This window comes from Triturus cristatus, unplaced genomic scaffold (genome assembly GCF_964204655.1).
Source record: "Triturus cristatus unplaced genomic scaffold, aTriCri1.1 SCAFFOLD_292, whole genome shotgun sequence".
In the NCBI taxonomy this organism is placed as follows: domain Eukaryota; kingdom Metazoa; phylum Chordata; class Amphibia; order Caudata; family Salamandridae; genus Triturus; species Triturus cristatus.
The window spans coordinates 648,313-665,012 of record NW_028188527.1 but is presented as its reverse complement, the minus strand read 5'-3'; the positions used below and the strand labels follow the sequence as shown (position 1 = coordinate 665,012).

The 16,700-nt window shown below is 51.0% G+C and overlaps 1 protein-coding gene and 1 pseudogene across 1 annotated transcript in view; both read left to right on the top strand.

Annotated features, from left to right (window-relative positions):
* The first annotated feature begins 364 nt into the window (after positions 1-364).
* LOC146768955 (histone H2A type 2-C-like) lies at positions 365-1,462 on the top strand (annotated as a pseudogene).
* A 72-nt stretch (positions 1,463-1,534) lies between these two features.
* Positions 1,535-16,700, top strand: part of LOC146768954 (histone H3-like) — a 36,877-nt gene continuing 21,711 nt past the window's right edge. The window contains exons 1-2 of the mRNA XM_085640630.1: positions 1,535-1,792; positions 3,115-3,168. Of these exons, the coding sequence (XP_085496756.1) occupies positions 1,535-1,792; positions 3,115-3,168 (312 nt within the window). The remainder of the gene's footprint in view (positions 1,793-3,114; positions 3,169-16,700) is intronic.

Below are 16,700 nucleotides of genomic sequence, written 5' to 3'. Positions count from 1 at the left end.
AGCGCTTTCTTGGAGCCCTTCTTGGGAGCCGGCGCGGACTTGGCTGGTTCAGGCATGGTCGACAATCTGCACCGCTTCCTGTGGAGCCGAGAGAAATAAGGCCAGGCGAGCCCGGCACTTGTATTTATAGGCTGGGCGTGTAAAGTAGCTGCTTCTCTGCTCTCCCTTCTCATTGGCAGGCAAAGGCAAGCCCCCCACCTCCTAGTGTACTGCGGTTCTGGGTCTCTGATTGGTGAAACAGAAGCCCTCCTCCCTCCAATGAGAAGTACTATCAGCGCCTAGCTGTCAACCAATCAGACGCACCCGAAGTCTTTATATCGCCGGAGTCGAGCCGAACAGCAGTACTAATCTCTCTGTTGTGTGAGTGAGCCCCTGCATCGATCGCCATGTCTGGACGCGGAAAGCAAGGAGGAAAGGCCCGCGCTAAGGCCAAGACACGCTCTTCCAGAGCCGGGCTCCAGTTCCCCGTGGGCCGTGTGCACAGGTTACTCCGGAAGGGAAGCTACGCCGAGAGGGTGGGCGCCGGTGCCCCCCGTCTATTTGGCTGCAGTCCTGGAGTACCTGACCGCTGAGATCCTGGAGCTGGCCGGCAACGCTGCCCGTGACAACAAGAAGACCCGCATCATCCCCAGACACCTCCAGCTGGCCATCCGCAACGACGAGGAGCTGAATAAGCTGCTGGGCCGAGTCACCATCGCCCAGGGAGGAGTCCTGCCCAACATCCAGGCCGTGCTGCTGCCCAAGAAAACCGAGAGCCACAAGGCAGGGGGCAAAGCAAGCAAGTAAAGGCCCGCAGACCACCGTGGAAACACACCCTAAACACAAAGGCTCTTTTCAGGGCCAACCACAGACTCCATCAAAGAGCGTATCCGTGCCAAGGTGTTACTCTGGCAGGCTTCATAGTCGCGGCAGCGCCCGCACCGTCGCTACATAGGAGGGATGCCCAAGCCCTCGGACGGACACATAAATGCTGCCCCCGTCCCAAAACCGAGCTTGAGGCCGACGAGAATAATCTTTTTGTAAAAATAAATAAATACGTGTTTATAGGGGCAGTTTACAGACTTGCCACGACCGGGCCTGACCTGTGGACAGTGTTACGGGGTTGCGGGCGGCCGCACACAGCGGGGTGGTGCCGGTGAGGCCGTTAATGTGTTGGCTCCATTAAAACATTTCAGAGCCTGCTGTTCATAGTGGGAGCGGGCACCGAGCGCCAGGGTTAGGCGGGCCGCGGTGATGAGTGGGGGCCGGGAAGGGAGGCGTGTGTGTGTGCTTGACTGTGATCCGTGCCCCGGCGGCAGCTGCTGAGCCCACGACAAAGAGGCGGCTGGGAGCGCGCTCTTTTTCAAACGGCAACGGCCGCTCCAGCCCCCCGCTCCCTGCAGAGGGCGGTCCAGGGGCGGGCTCCCCCTCGCCTTCCGTTGAGTCACGTGGGCCGCTTGGAGCGCCCTAGCCGGTCCGCCGCAGCTCCTCCATATAAGCAGCCGTCGCTGGCTGTTTCCTCATTTCTGCTCAGTCACAGTACCGACAGGACAACATGTCTGGACGCGGCAAAGGAGGGAAGGGGCTCGGCAAAGGCGGCGCCAAGAGGCACCGCAAGGTGCTCCGGGACAACATCCAGGGCATCACCAAGCCGGCCATTCGCCGCCTGGCGCGCCGTGGCGGGGTCAAGCGCATCTCCGGCCTCATCTACGAGGAGACCCGCGGGGTGCTGAAGGTTTTCCTGGAGAATGTGATCCGGGACGCCGTCACCTACACCGAGCACGCCAAGAGGAAGACCGTCACCGCCATGGATGTCGTTTACGCCCTGAAGCGCCAGGGCCGCACCCTCTACGGATTCGGCGGTTTAACTCTCGACTTGCCCACGGAAAGAAAGAGAAAAAAAAACACCAACCCAAAGGCTCTTTTAAGAGCCGACCACGATGTCATGGGAGAGCTGTATCTATGCACTAGGGATCCCGCAGGGCAGGCCTGCTTTGTAGGCCCACAGCCGGTCGGGTGAGGGGGGCATTTCTCCGAAACCGCCATGCAAGGCACTGTCCTGGGGCCAGGGCACCTTCCTGGAGCCCCGCGTCCATCCTAGTCCCGCCCACGGGGCCCGCTGTCCTGAAGCCCTGTACTGGCCACCTAAGGCGGGTATAGCCCGGCCCAGGGGCCCGCCATTCTGGAGCTCTGTACTTGGGACCTAAGGCGGGTATAGCCCGGCCCGGGGGCCCGCCATCCTGGAGCCCTGGACTGGGGACCCATGGCGAGTTTGGCCCGGCCCAGGGCCGGTCATTTCCCTCGACTATTAAGCCCCCACGTAGTGGGGGCTTACAGAACACGAATGAGGGACAAAGGTTCGAGCTAGCGGCGGCGGCCGCGCGGCCGGCCATCTGGTCGCCGATTTGCGCGACCAGATGGCCCACGGAGCTGCGCGACCAGATGGCCGGGCGGCGGAACGGCCGCGCTACCTCTAACTTTTGTCTCTCGCTCGGGCGCTGTAAGCCCCCACTTCGTGGGGGCTTAATAGTCGGTAAAATAGAGCGTTCCCATGCAGGCCCATGGGGTGTGCGATCCTCATTTTTTTTTGTGACCGATTTCGGGACTCTAAGCACCTGTTTTAGTGCTTTTTTTTTTTTATTATTGTTTTGTTGACATTTTGGTTCAAGGGGACCACGGCACTACTTCTACCCGGGGCAATGGAGCTCCACTTCGGGTAACATTTCAGGTTTTCCCCCTCAGCTGGAGATGGGCCCCCAAAAAAAAAAAAAATCGTAATCCTAATAAAATACATATATTTTTATTTTTTTTCACCCAAAAATGAAATAACGTCCTTCACAGTATCTGGTCCATTTTGTAGCCTCCAGTCACCCCTTTAACAATGTTTAATAAAAAATAAAAATAAAAATACTAAAATTTTAGGTCAAATGGGACGAAGTCACTTTTTCTACACAGGGTGCTCCAATTGGGGTAATATTTCAGGATTTACCCCTCGACTGGAGGTGGGAAAAATACTTCACTCAAAGGGTACATAAAGCCCTTTACATTATCAGATCCAAGACTTCAGTGTCTCGGGCCCATTTCTAGCCTCCAGGCGCTTGTTTTGTTCTTTTTATGACATTTTGAAATTTACAGGTTTATGGGGACACAGTAGCTCGTTCTACCCAGGGCTATGGAGCTCCGCGCAGGGTAAGATTTCAAGTTTCGCCCCGGGCTGGAGATGTGAAAACGCAACACTTCACATACTCAGCAAAGTGTATTTAACCCCTTTACAGTATCAGAACAAGGCCTTGGGCCTACCTCCAGCCTCCAGGCACCAATTTTACTGATACTTGTGACATTTGCAGGTGTTAGGCTTCAAGGGGATGAAGTCGCACCTTCTACCCAGGGTTATGGAGCTCCGCGCAGGGTAAGATTTCAGGATTCACCCCTGGCTGTGGTGCGAAAATAAAACACTTCACATACTCAGTACAGTCTATTTAACCCTTAACAGTATCAGAACAAGGCCTGCAAGGCCTTGGGCCTACTTCCAGCCTCCTGGCACCAGTTTTACTGATACTTGTGACATTTAAAGGTGTTAGGCTTCAAGGGGATGAAGTCGCACCTTCTACCCAGGGTTATGGAGCTCCGCGCAGGGTAAGATTTCAGGTTTCACCCCTGGCTGCAGGGGTGAAAACAAAACACTTCACAGACTCAGTAAAGTGTATTTAACTCCTTCACAGCATCAGAACAAGGCCTGCAAGGCCTTGGGTGTGTTTCCAGCCTCCAGGCACCAATTTACTGATACTTGTGACATTTGCAGGGGTTAGGCTTCAAGGGGATGAAGCCGCACCTTCTACCCAGGGTTATGGAGCTCCGCGCAGGGTGAGATTTCAGGGTTTACCCCCGGATGGAAGTGTGAAAATAAAACACTTCACATACTCAGGAAAGTGTATTTAGCTGCTTTACAGTATCAGAATAAGGCCTGCAAGGTCTTGGGTGTGTTTCCAGCCTCCAGGCACCAATTTACTGATACTTGTGACATTTGCAGGTGTGAGGCATCATGGGGATGAAGTCGCACCTTCTACCCAGGGTTATGGAGCTCCGCGCAGGGTGAGATTTCAGGGTTCACCCCTGGATGGAAGTGTGAACATAAAACACTTCACATACTCAGGAAAGAGTATTTAGCTGCTTTACAGTATCAGAATAAGGCCTGCAAGGCCTTGGGACTACTTCCAGCCTCCTGGCACCAGTTTTACTGATACTTGTGACATTTGCAGGTGTTAGGCTTCAAGGGGATGAAGTCGCACCTTCTACCCAGGGTCATGGAGCTCCACGCAGGGTAAGATTTCAGGCTTCGCCCCAGGCTGGAGGAGTGAAAATAAAACACATCACATACTCAGGAAAGTGTATTTAACTCCTTTACAGTATCAGAATAAGGCCTGCAAGGCCTTGGGCCTACATCCAGCCTCCTGGCACCAGTTTTACTGATACTTGTGACATTCGTAGTTGTTAGGCTTCAAGGGGATGAAGTCGCGCCTTCTAACCAGGGTCATGGAGCTCCGCGCAGGGTAAGATTTCAGGTTTCACCCCTGGCTGCAGGGGTGAAAACAAAACACTTCACAGACTCAGTAAAGTGTATTTAACTCCTTCACAGCATCAGAACAAGGCCTGCAAGGCCTTGGGTGTGTTTCCAGCCTCCAGGCACCAATTTACTGATACTTGTGACATTTGCAGGTGTTAGGCATCAAGGGGATGAAGTCGCACCTTCTACCCAGGGTTATGGAGCTCCGCGCAGGGTAAGATTTCAGGTTTCACCCCTGGCTGCAGGGGTGAAAACAAAACACTTCGCATACTCAGTAAAGTGCATTTCACTCCTTTACAGTATCAGAACAAGGCCTGCAAGGCCTTGGGCCTACTTCCAGCCTCCTGGCACCAATTTACTGATACTTGTGACATTTGCAGGGGTTAGGCTTCAAGGGGATGAAGCCGCACCTTCTACCCAGGGTTATGGAGCTCCGCGCAGAGTGAGATTTCAGGGTTTACCCCTGGATGGAAGTGTGAACATAAAACACTTCACATACTCAGGAAAGTGTATGTAGCTGCTTTACAGTATCAGAATAAGGCATGCAAGGCCTTGGGCCTACTTCCAGCCTCCTGGCACCAGTTTTACTGATACTTGTGACATTTGCAGGTGTTAGGCATCAAGGGGATGAAGTCGCACCTTCTACCCAGGGTCATGGAGCTCCGCGCAGGGTGAGATTTCAGGGTTCACCCCTGGCTGCAGGTGGGAAAATAAAACACTTCACATACTCAGGAAAGTGTATTTAGCTCCTTTACAGTATCAGAATGAGGCCTGCAAGGCCTTGGGCCTACTTCCAGACTCCTGGCACCAGTTTTACTGATACTTGTGACATTTGCAGGGGTTAGGCTTCAAGGGGATGAAGTCGCACCTTCTACCCAGGGTTATGGAGCTCCGCGCAGGGTGAGATTTCAGGGTTTACCCCTGGATGGAAGTGTGAAAATAAAACACTTCACATACTCAGGAAAGTGTATTAGGTGCTTTACAGTATCAGAATAAGGCCTGCAAGGCCTTGGGCCTACTTCCAGCCTCCTGGCACCAGTTTACTGATACTTGTGACATTTGCAGGGGTTAGGCTTCAAGGGGATGAAGTCGCACCTTCTACCCAGGGTTATGGAGCTCCGCGCAGGGTGAGATTTCAGGGTTTACCCCTGGATGGAAGTGTGAACATAAAACACTTCACATACTCAGGAAAGTGTATGTAGCTGCTTTACAGTATCAGAATAAGGCATGCAAGGCCTTGGGCCTACTTCCAGCCTCCTGGCACCAGTTTTACTGATACTTGTGACATTTGCAGGTGTTAGGCATCAAGGGGATGAAGTCGCACCTTCTACCCAGGGTCATGGAGCTCCGCGCAGGGTGAGATTTCAGGGTTCACCCCTGGCTGCAGGTGGGAAAATAAAACACTTCACATACTCAGGAAAGTGTATTTAGCTCCTTTACAGTATCAGAATGAGGCCTGCAAGGCCTTGGGCCTACTTCCAGACTCCTGGCACCAGTTTTACTGATACTTGTGACATTTGCAGGTGTTAGGCTTCAAGGGGATGAAGTCGCACCTTCTACCCAGGTTTATGGAGCTCCGCGCAGGGTAAGATTTCAGGTTTCACCCCCGGCTGCAGGTGTGAAAACAAAACACTTCACAGACTCAGTAAAGTGTATTTAACTCCTTCACAGCATCAAAACAAGGCCTGCAAGGTCTTGGGTGTGTTTCCAGCCTCCAGGCACCAATTTACTGATACTTGTGACATTTGCAGGTGTGAGGCATCATGGGGATGAAGTCGCACCTTCTACCCAGGGTTATGGAGCTCCGCGCAGGGTGAGATTTCAGGGTTCACCCCTGGATGGAAGTGTGAACATAAAACACTTCACATACTCAGGAAAGAGTATTTAGCTGCTTTACAGTATCAGAATAAGGCCTGCAAGGCCTTGGGACTACTTCCAGCCTCCTGGCACCAGTTTTACTGATACTTGTGACATTTGCAGGTGTTAGGCTTCAAGGGGATGAAGTCGCACCTTCTACCCAGGGTCATGGAGCTCCACGCAGGGTAAGATTTCAGGCTTCGCCCCAGGCTGGAGGAGTGAAAATAAAACACATCACATACTCAGGAAAGTGTATTTAACTCCTTTACAGTATCAGAATAAGGCCTGCAAGGCCTTGGGCCTACATCCAGCCTCCTGGCACCAGTTTTACTGATACTTGTGACATTTGTAGTTGTTAGGCTTCAAGGGGATGAAGTCGCGCCTTCTACCCAGGGTCATGGAGCTCCGCGCAGGGTAAGATTTCAGGTTTCACCCCTGGCTGCAGGGGTGAAAACAAAACACTTCACAGACTCAGTAAAGTGTATTTAACTCCTTCACAGCATCAGAACAAGGCCTGCAAGGCCTTGGGTGTGTTTCCAGCCTCCAGGCACCAATTTACTGATACTTGTGACATTTGCAGGTGTTAGGCATCAAGGGGATGAAGTCGCACCTTCTACCCAGGGTTATGGAGCTCCGCGCAGGGTAAGATTTCAGGTTTCACCCCTGGCTGCAGGGGTGAAAACAAAACACTTCGCATACTCAGTAAAGTGCATTTCACTCCTTTACAGTATCAGAACAAGGCCTGCAAGGCCTTGGGCCTACTTCCAGCCTCCTGGCACCAATTTACTGATACTTGTGACATTTGCAGGGGTTAGGCTTCAAGGGGATGAAGCCGCACCTTCTACCCAGGGTTATGGAGCTCCGCGCAGAGTGAGATTTCAGGGTTTACCCCTGGATGGAAGTGTGAACATAAAACACTTCACATACTCAGGAAAGTGTATGTAGCTGCTTTACAGTATCAGAATAAGGCCTGCAAGGCCTTGGGACTACTTCCAGCCTCCTGGCACCAGTTTTACTGATACTTGTGACATTTGCAGGTGTTAGGCATCAAGGGGATGAAGTCGCACCTTCTACCCAGGGTCATGGAGCTCCGCGCAGGGTGAGATTTCAGGGTTCACCCCTGGCTGCAGGTGGGAAAATAAAACACTTCACATACTCAGGAAAGTGTATTTAGCTCCTTTACAGTATCAGAATGAGGCCTGCAAGGCCTTGGGCCTACTTCCAGACTCCTGGCACCAGTTTTACTGATACTTGTGACATTTGCAGGTGTTAGGCTTCAAGGGGATGAAGTAGCACCTTCTACCCAGGGTCATGGAGCTCCGCGCAGGGTAAGATTTCAGGTTTCACCCCTGGCTGCAGGGGTGAAAACAAAACACTTCACAGACTCAGTAAAGTGTATTTAACTCTTTCACAGCATCAGAACAAGGCCTGCAAGGCCTTGGGTGTGTTTCCAGCCTCCAGGCACCAATTTACTGATACTTGTGACATTTGCAGGTGTTAGGCATCAAGGGGATGAAGTCGCACCTTCTACCCAGGGTTATGGAGCTCCGCGCAGGGTAAGATTTCAGGGTTTACCCCTGGATGGAAGTGTGAAAATAAAACACTTCACATACTCAGGAAAGTGTATTAGGTGCTTTACAGTATCAGAATAAGGCCTGCAAGGCCTTGGGCCTACTTCCAGCCTCCTGGCACCAGTTTACTGATACTTGTGACATTTGCAGGGGTTAGGCTTCAAGGGGATGAAGTCGCACCTTCTACCCAGGGTTATGGAGCTCCGCGCAGGGTGAGATTTCAGGGTTTACCCCCGGATGGAAGTGTGAAAATAAAACACTTCACATACTCAGGAAAGTGTATTTAGCTGCTTTACAGTATCAGAATAAGGCCTGCAAGGTCTTGGGTGTGTTTCCAGCCTCCAGGCACCAATTTACTGATACTTGTGACATTTGCAGGTGTGAGGCATCATGGGGATGAAGTCGCACCTTCTACCCAGGGTTATGGAGCTCCGCGCAGGGTGAGATTTCAGGGTTCACCCCTGGATGGAAGTGTGAACATAAAACACTTCACATACTCGGGAAAGAGTATTTAGCTGCTTTACAGTATCAGAATAAGGCCTGCAAGGCCTTGGGACTACTTCCAGCCTCCTGGCACCAGTTTTACTGATACTTGTGACATTTGCAGGTGTTAGGCTTCAAGGGGATGAAGTCGCACCTTCTACCCAGGGTCATGGAGCTCCACGCAGGGTAAGATTTCAGGCTTCGCCCCAGGCTGGAGGAGTGAAAATAAAACACATCACATACTCAGGAAAGTGTATTTAACTCCTTTACAGTATCAGAATAAGGCCTGCAAGGCCTTGGGCCTACATCCAGCCTCCTGGCACCAGTTTTACTGATACTTGTGACATTTGTAGTTGTTAGGCTTCAAGGGGATGAAGTCGCGCCTTCTACCCAGGGTCATGGAGCTCCGCGCAGGGTAAGATTTCAGGTTTCACCCCTGGCTGCAGGGGTGAAAACAAAACACTTCACAGACTCAGTAAAGTGTATTTAACTCCTTCACAGCATCAGAACAAGGCCTGCAAGGTCTTGGGTGTGTTTCCAGCCTCCAGGCACCAATTTACTGATACTTGTGACATTTGCAGGTGTGAGGCATCATGGGGATGAAGTCGCACCTTCTACCCAGGGTTATGGAGCTCCGCGCAGGGTGAGATTTCAGGGTTCACCCCTGGATGGAAGTGTGAACATAAAACACTTCACATACTCAGGAAAGAGTATTTAGCTGCTTTACAGTATCAGAATAAGGCCTGCAAGGCCTTGGGACTACTTCCAGCCTCCTGGCACCAGTTTTACTGATACTTGTGACATTTGCAGGTGTTAGGCTTCAAGGGGATGAAGTCGCACCTTCTACCCAGGGTCATGGAGCTCCACGCAGGGTAAGATTTCAGGCTTCGCCCCAGGCTGGAGGAGTGAAAAGAAAACACATCACATACTCAGGAAAGTGTATTTAACTCCTTTACAGTATCAGAATAAGGCCTGCAAGGCCTTGGGCCTACATCCAGCCTCCTGGCACCAGTTTTACTGATACTTGTGACATTTGTAGTTGTTAGGCTTCAAGGGGATGAAGTCGCGCCTTCTACCCAGGGTCATGGAGCTCCGCGCAGGGTAAGATTTCAGGTTTCACCCCTGGCTGCAGGGGTGAAAACAAAACACTTCACAGACTCAGTAAAGTGTATTTAACTCCTTCACAGCATCAGAACAAGGCCTGCAAGGTCTTGGGTGTGTTTCCAGCCTCCAGGCACCAATTTACTGATACTTGTGACATTTGCAGGTGTTAGGCATCAAGGGGATGAAGTCGCACCTTCTACCCAGGGTTATGGAGCTCCGCGCAGGGTAAGATTTCAGGTTTCACCCCTGGCTGCAGGGGTGAAAACAAAACACTTCACATACTCAGTAAAGTGCATTTCACTCCTTTACAGTATCAGAACAAGGCCTGCAAGGCCTTGGGCCTACTTCCAGCCTCCTGGCACCAATTTACTGATACTTGTGACATTTGCAGGGTTAGGCTTCAAGGGGATGAAGTCGCACCTTCTATCCAGGGTTATGGAACTCCGCGCAGGGTGAGATTTCAGGGTTCACCCCTGGATGGAAGTGTGAACATAAAACACTTCACATACTCAGGAAAGAGTATTTAGCTGCTTTACAGTATCAGAATAAGGCCTGCAAGGCCTTGGGACTACTTCCAGCCTCCTGGCACCAGTTTTACTGATACTTGTGACATTTGCAGGGGTTAGGCTTCAAGGGGATGAAGTCGCACCTTCTACCCAGGGTTATGGAGCTCCGCGCAGGGTGAGATTTCAGGGTTTACCCCTGGATGGAAGTGTGAACATAAAACACTTCACATACTCAGGAAAGTGTATTTAGCTCCTTTACAGTATCAGAATGAGGCCTGCAAGGCCTTGGGCCTACTTCCAGACTCCTGGCACCCGTTTTACTGATACTTGTGACATTTGCAGGTGTTAGGCTTCAAGGGGATGAAGTCGCACCTTCTACCCAGGTTTATGGAGCTCCGCGCAGGGTAAGATTTCAGGTTTCACCCCCGGCTGCAGGTGTGAAAACAAAACACTTCACAGACTCAGTAAAGTGTATTTAACTCCTTCACAGCATCAAAACAAGGCCTGCAAGGTCTTGGGTAAGGGTGGGCGTAGTGGGCGTAGTGGGGCTACGTGAAGCAGCACGTAGTGTGCCCAAATCTACGCACACTACGCGCTTCGCGTAGCCCCACTACGTGCCACCCACCTCCCACCCGCCATTCTTTTAAATATTATAAGCAATGAAAAATAAAGTAAAAGTAAGTCGACTTACCCGTAAGCGCGGCGTCTCCGGGGCTCCCTCTTTCAGTTTCTAATTTCTTCTGGCAAATGCGCATGCGCGGACGCCCGCGCATGCGCATTTCTCGCGAGAAATGCGCATGCGCGGGTGTCCGCGCATGCGCATTTGCCAGAAGAAATTAGAAACTGAAAGAGGGAGCCCCGGAGACGCCGCGCTTACGGGTAAGTCGACTTACTTTACTTTATTTTTCATTGCTCATATATTTAAAAGAAGGGCGGGCGGGAGGTGGGTGGCGGGTGGCAAGCAGCTACGCTTCGCCCTCGGCGTGTGCGTAGCGCTGCCCTGCTTCGCCTACTTCGGAAAGTGCGAAGCAGGCAGCGCTACGTACACTACGTGGGCGAAGCGTAGTGCTACGCCCGGGGTTAGTCTTGGGTGTGTTTCCAGCCTCCAGGCACCAATTTACTGATACTTGTGACATTTGCAGGTGTGAGGCATCATGGGGATGAAGTCGCACCTGCTACCCAGGGTTATGGAGCTCCGCGCAGGGTGAGATTTCAGGGTTTACCCCTGGATGGAAGTGTGAACATAAAACACTTCACATACTCAGGAAAGTGTATTTAGCTGCTTTACAGTATCAGAATAAGGCCTGCAAGGCCGTGGGCCTCTTTTCAGCCTCCTGGCACCAGTTGTACTGAAACTTGTGACATTTTGCAGGTGTTAGGCATCAAGGGGATGAAGTCGCACCTTCTACCCAGGGTTATGGAGCTCCGCGCAGGGTAAGATTACAGGTTTCACCCTTGGCTGCAGGGGTGAAAACAAAACACTTCACAGACTCAGGAAAGTGTATTTAACTCCTTCACAGCATCAGAACAAGGCCTGCAAGGTCTTGGGTGTGTTTCCAGCCTCCAGGCACCAATTTACTGATACTTGTGACATTTTAAGGTGTTAAGCTGTGAGGGGATGAAGTCGCACCTTCTACCCAGGGTTATGGAGCTCCGCGCAGGGTAAGGTTTCATGTTTCACCCCTGGCTGCAGGTGTGAAAACAAAACACTTCACAGACTCAGTAAAGTGTATTTAACTCCTTCACAGCATCAGAACAAGGCCTGCAAGGTCTTGGGTGTGTTTCCAGCCTCCAGGCACCAATTTACTGATACTTGTGACATTTGCAGGTGTTAGGCATCAAGGGGATGAAGTCGCACCTTCTACCCAGGGTTATGGAGCTCCGCGCAGGGTAAGATTACAGGTTTCACCCCTGGCTGCAGGGGTGAAAACAAAACACTTCACAGACTCAGGAAAGTGTATTTAACTCCTTCACAGCATCAGAACAAGGCCTGCAAGGTCTTGGGTGTGTTTCCAGCCTCCAGGCACCAATTTACTGATACTTGTGACATTTTAAGGTGTTAAGCTTCAAGGGGATGAAGTCGCACCTTCTACCCAGGGTTATGGAGCTCCTCGCAGGGTAAGATTTCAGGTTTCACCCCTGGCTGCAGGGGTGAAAACAAAACACTTCACAGACTCAGTAAAGTGTATTTAGCTACTTTACAGTATCAGAACAAGGCCTGCAAGGTCTTGGGTGTGTTTCCAGCCTCCAGGCACCAATTTACTGATACTTGTGACATTTGCAGGTGTTAGGCATCAAGGGGATGAAGTCGCACCTTCTACCCAGGGTTATGGAGCTCCGCGCAGGGTAAGATTTCAGGTTTCACCCCTGGCTGCAGGGGTGAAAACAAAACACTTCACATACTCAGTAAAGTGCATTTCACTCCTTTACAGTATCAGAACAAGGCCTGCAAGGCCTTGGGCCTACTTCCAGCCTCCTGGCACCAATTTACTGATACTTGTGACATTTGCAGGGTTAGGCTTCAAGGGGATGAAGTCGCACCTTCTATCCAGGGTTATGGAACTCCGCGCAGGGTGAGATTTCAGGGTTCACCCCTGGATGGAAGTGTGAACATAAAACACTTCACATACTCAGGAAAGAGTATTTAGCTGCTTTACAGTATCAGAATAAGGCCTGCAAGGCCTTGGGACTACTTCCAGCCTCCTGGCACCAGTTTTACTGATACTTGTGACATTTGCAGGGGTTAGGCTTCAAGGGGATGAAGTCGCACCTTCTACCCAGGGTTATGGAGCTCCGCGCAGGGTGAGATTTCAGGGTTTACCCCTGGATGGAAGTGTGAACATAAAACACTTCACATACTCAGGAAAGTGTATTTAGCTCCTTTACAGTATCAGAATGAGGCCTGCAAGGCCTTGGGCCTACTTCCAGACTCCTGGCACCCGTTTTACTGATACTTGTGACATTTGCAGGTGTTAGGCTTCAAGGGGATGAAGTCGCACCTTCTACCCAGGTTTATGGAGCTCCGCGCAGGGTAAGATTTCAGGTTTCACCCCCGGCTGCAGGTGTGAAAACAAAACACTTCACAGACTCAGTAAAGTGTATTTAACTCCTTCACAGCATCAAAACAAGGCCTGCAAGGTCTTGGGTAAGGGTGGGCGTAGTGGGCGTAGTGGGGCTACGTGAAGCAGCACGTAGTGTGCCCAAATCTACGCACACTACGCGCTTCGCGTAGCCCCACTACGTGCCACCCACCTCCCACCCGCCATTCTTTTAAATATTATAAGCAATGAAAAATAAAGTAAAAGTAAGTCGACTTACCCGTAAGCGCGGCGTCTCCGGGGCTCCCTCTTTCAGTTTCTAATTTCTTCTGGCAAATGCGCATGCGCGGACGCCCGCGCATGCGCATTTCTCGCGAGAAATGCGCATGCGCGGGTGTCCGCGCATGCGCATTTGCCAGAAGAAATTAGAAACTGAAAGAGGGAGCCCCGGAGACGCCGCGCTTACGGGTAAGTCGACTTACTTTACTTTATTTTTCATTGCTCATATATTTAAAAGAAGGGCGGGCGGGAGGTGGGTGGCGGGTGGCAAGCAGCTACGCTTCGCCCTCGGCGTGTGCGTAGCGCTGCCCTGCTTCGCCTACTTCGGAAAGTGCGAAGCAGGCAGCGCTACGTACACTACGTGGGCGAAGCGTAGTGCTACGCCCGGGGTTAGTCTTGGGTGTGTTTCCAGCCTCCAGGCACCAATTTACTGATACTTGTGACATTTGCAGGTGTGAGGCATCATGGGGATGAAGTCGCACCTGCTACCCAGGGTTATGGAGCTCCGCGCAGGGTGAGATTTCAGGGTTTACCCCTGGATGGAAGTGTGAACATAAAACACTTCACATACTCAGGAAAGTGTATTTAGCTGCTTTACAGTATCAGAATAAGGCCTGCAAGTCCGTGGGCCTCTTTTCAGCCTCCTGGCACCAGTTGTACTGAAACTTGTGACATTTTGCAGGTGTTAGGCATCAAGGGGATGAAGTCGCACCTTCTACCCAGGGTTATGGAGCTCCGCGCAGGGTAAGATTACAGGTTTCACCCTTGGCTGCAGGGGTGAAAACAAAACACTTCACAGACTCAGGAAAGTGTATTTAACTCCTTCACAGCATCAGAACAAGGCCTGCAAGGTCTTGGGTGTGTTTCCAGCCTCCAGGCACCAATTTACTGATACTTGTGACATTTTAAGGTGTTAAGCTGTGAGGGGATGAAGTCGCACCTTCTACCCAGGGTTATGGAGCTCCGCGCAGGGTAAGGTTTCATGTTTCACCCCTGGCTGCAGGTGTGAAAACAAAACACTTCACAGACTCAGTAAAGTGTATTTAACTCCTTCACAGCATCAGAACAAGGCCTGCAAGGTCTTGGGTGTGTTTCCAGCCTCCAGGCACCAATTTACTGATACTTGTGACATTTTAAGGTGTTAAGCTGTGAGGGGATGAAGTCGCACCTTCTACCCAGGGTTATGGAGCTCCGCGCAGGGTAAGGTTTCATGTTTCACCCCTGGCTGCAGGTGTGAAAACAAAACACTTCACAGACTCAGTAAAGTGTATTTAACTCCTTCACAGCATCAGAACAAGGCCTGCAAGGTCTTGGGTGTGTTTCCAGCCTCCAGGTACCAATTTACTGATACTTGTGACATTTGCAGGTGTTAGGCATCAAGGGGATGAAGTCGCACCTTCTACCCAGGGTTATGGAGCTCCGCGCAGGGTAAGATTACAGGTTTCACCCCTGGCTGCAGGGGTGAAAACAAAACACTTCACAGACTCAGGAAAGTGTATTTAACTCCTTCACAGCATCAGAACAAGGCCTGCAAGGTCTTGGGTGTGTTTCCAGCCTCAAGGCACCAATTTACTGATACTTGTGACATTTTAAGGTGTTAAGCTTCAAGGGGATGAAGTCGCACCTTCTACCCAGGGTTATGGAGCTCCTCGCAGGGTAAGATTTCAGGTTTCACCCCTGGCTGCAGGGGTGAAAACAAAACACTTCACAGACTCAGTAAAGTGTATTTAACTCCTTCACAGCATCAGAACAAGGCCTGCAAGGTCTTGGGTGTGTTTCCAGACTCCAGGCACCAATTTACTGATACTTGTGACATTTGCAGGTGTTAGGCATCAAGGGGATGAAGTCGCACCTTCTACCCAGGGTTATGGAGCTCCGCGCAGGGTAAGATTTCCGGTTTCACCCCTGACTGCAGGGGTGAAAACAAAACACTTCGCATACTCAGTAAAGTGCATTTCACTCCTTTACAGTATCAGAACAAGGCCTGCAAGGCCTTGGGCCTACTTCCAGCCTCCTGGCACCAATTTACTGATACTTGTGACATTTGCAGGGGTTAGGCTTCAAGGGGATGAAGTCGCACCTTCTACCCAGGGTTATGGAGCTCCGCGCAGGGTGAGATTTCAGGGTTTACCCCTGGATGGAAGTGTGAACATAAAACACTTCACATACTCAGGAAAGTGTATGTAGCTGCTTTACAGTATCAGAATAAGGCATGCAAGGCCTTGGGCCTACTTCCAGCCTCCTGGCACCAGTTTTACTGATACTTGTGACATTTGCAGGTGTTAGGCATCAAGGGGATGAAGGCGCACCTTCTACCCAGGGTCATGGAGCTCCGCGCAGGGTGAGATTTCAGGGTTCACCCCTGGCTGCAGGTGGGAAAATAAAACACTTCACATACTCAGGAAAGTGTATTTAGCTCCTTTACAGTATCAGAATGAGGCCTGCAAGGCCTTGGGCCTACTTCCAGACTCCTGGCACCAGTTTTACTGATACTTGTGACATTTGCAGGTGTTAGGCTTCAAGGGGATGAAGTCGCACCTTCTACCCAGGTTTATGGAGCTCCGCGCAGGGTAAGATTTCAGGTTTCACCCCCGGCTGCAGGTGTGAAAACAAAACACTTCACAGACTCAGTAAAGTGTATTTAACTCCTTCACAGCATCAGAACAAGGCCTGCAAGGTCTTGGGTGTGTTTCCAGCCTCCAGGCACCAATTTACTGATACTTGTGACATTTGCAGGTGTGAGGCATCATGGGGATGAAGTCGCACCTTCTACCCAGGGTTATGGAGCTCCGCGCAGGGTAAGATTTCAGGTTTCACCCCTGGCTGCAGGGGTGAAAACAAAACACTTCACAGACTCAGTAAAGTGTATTTAACTCCTTCACAGCATCAGAACAAGGCCTGCAAGGTCTTGGGTGTGTTTCCAGACTCCAGGCACCAATTTACTGATACTTGTGACATTTGCAGGTGTTAGGCATCAAGGGGATGAAGTCGCACCTTCTACCCAGGGTTATGGAGCTCCGCGCAGGGTAAGATTTCCGGTTTCACCCCTGGCTGCAGGGGTGAAAACAAAACACTTCGCATACTCAGTAAAGTGCATTTCACTCCTTTACAGTATCAGAACAAGGCCTGCAAGGCCTTGGGCCTACTTCCAGCCTCCTGGCACCAATTTACTGATACTTGTGACATTTGCAGGGGTTAGGCTTCAAGGGGATGAAGTCGCACCTTCTACCCAGGGTTATGGAGCTCCGCGCAGGGTGAGATTTCAGGGTTTACCCCTGGATGGAAGTGTGAACATAAAACACTTCACATACTCAGGAAA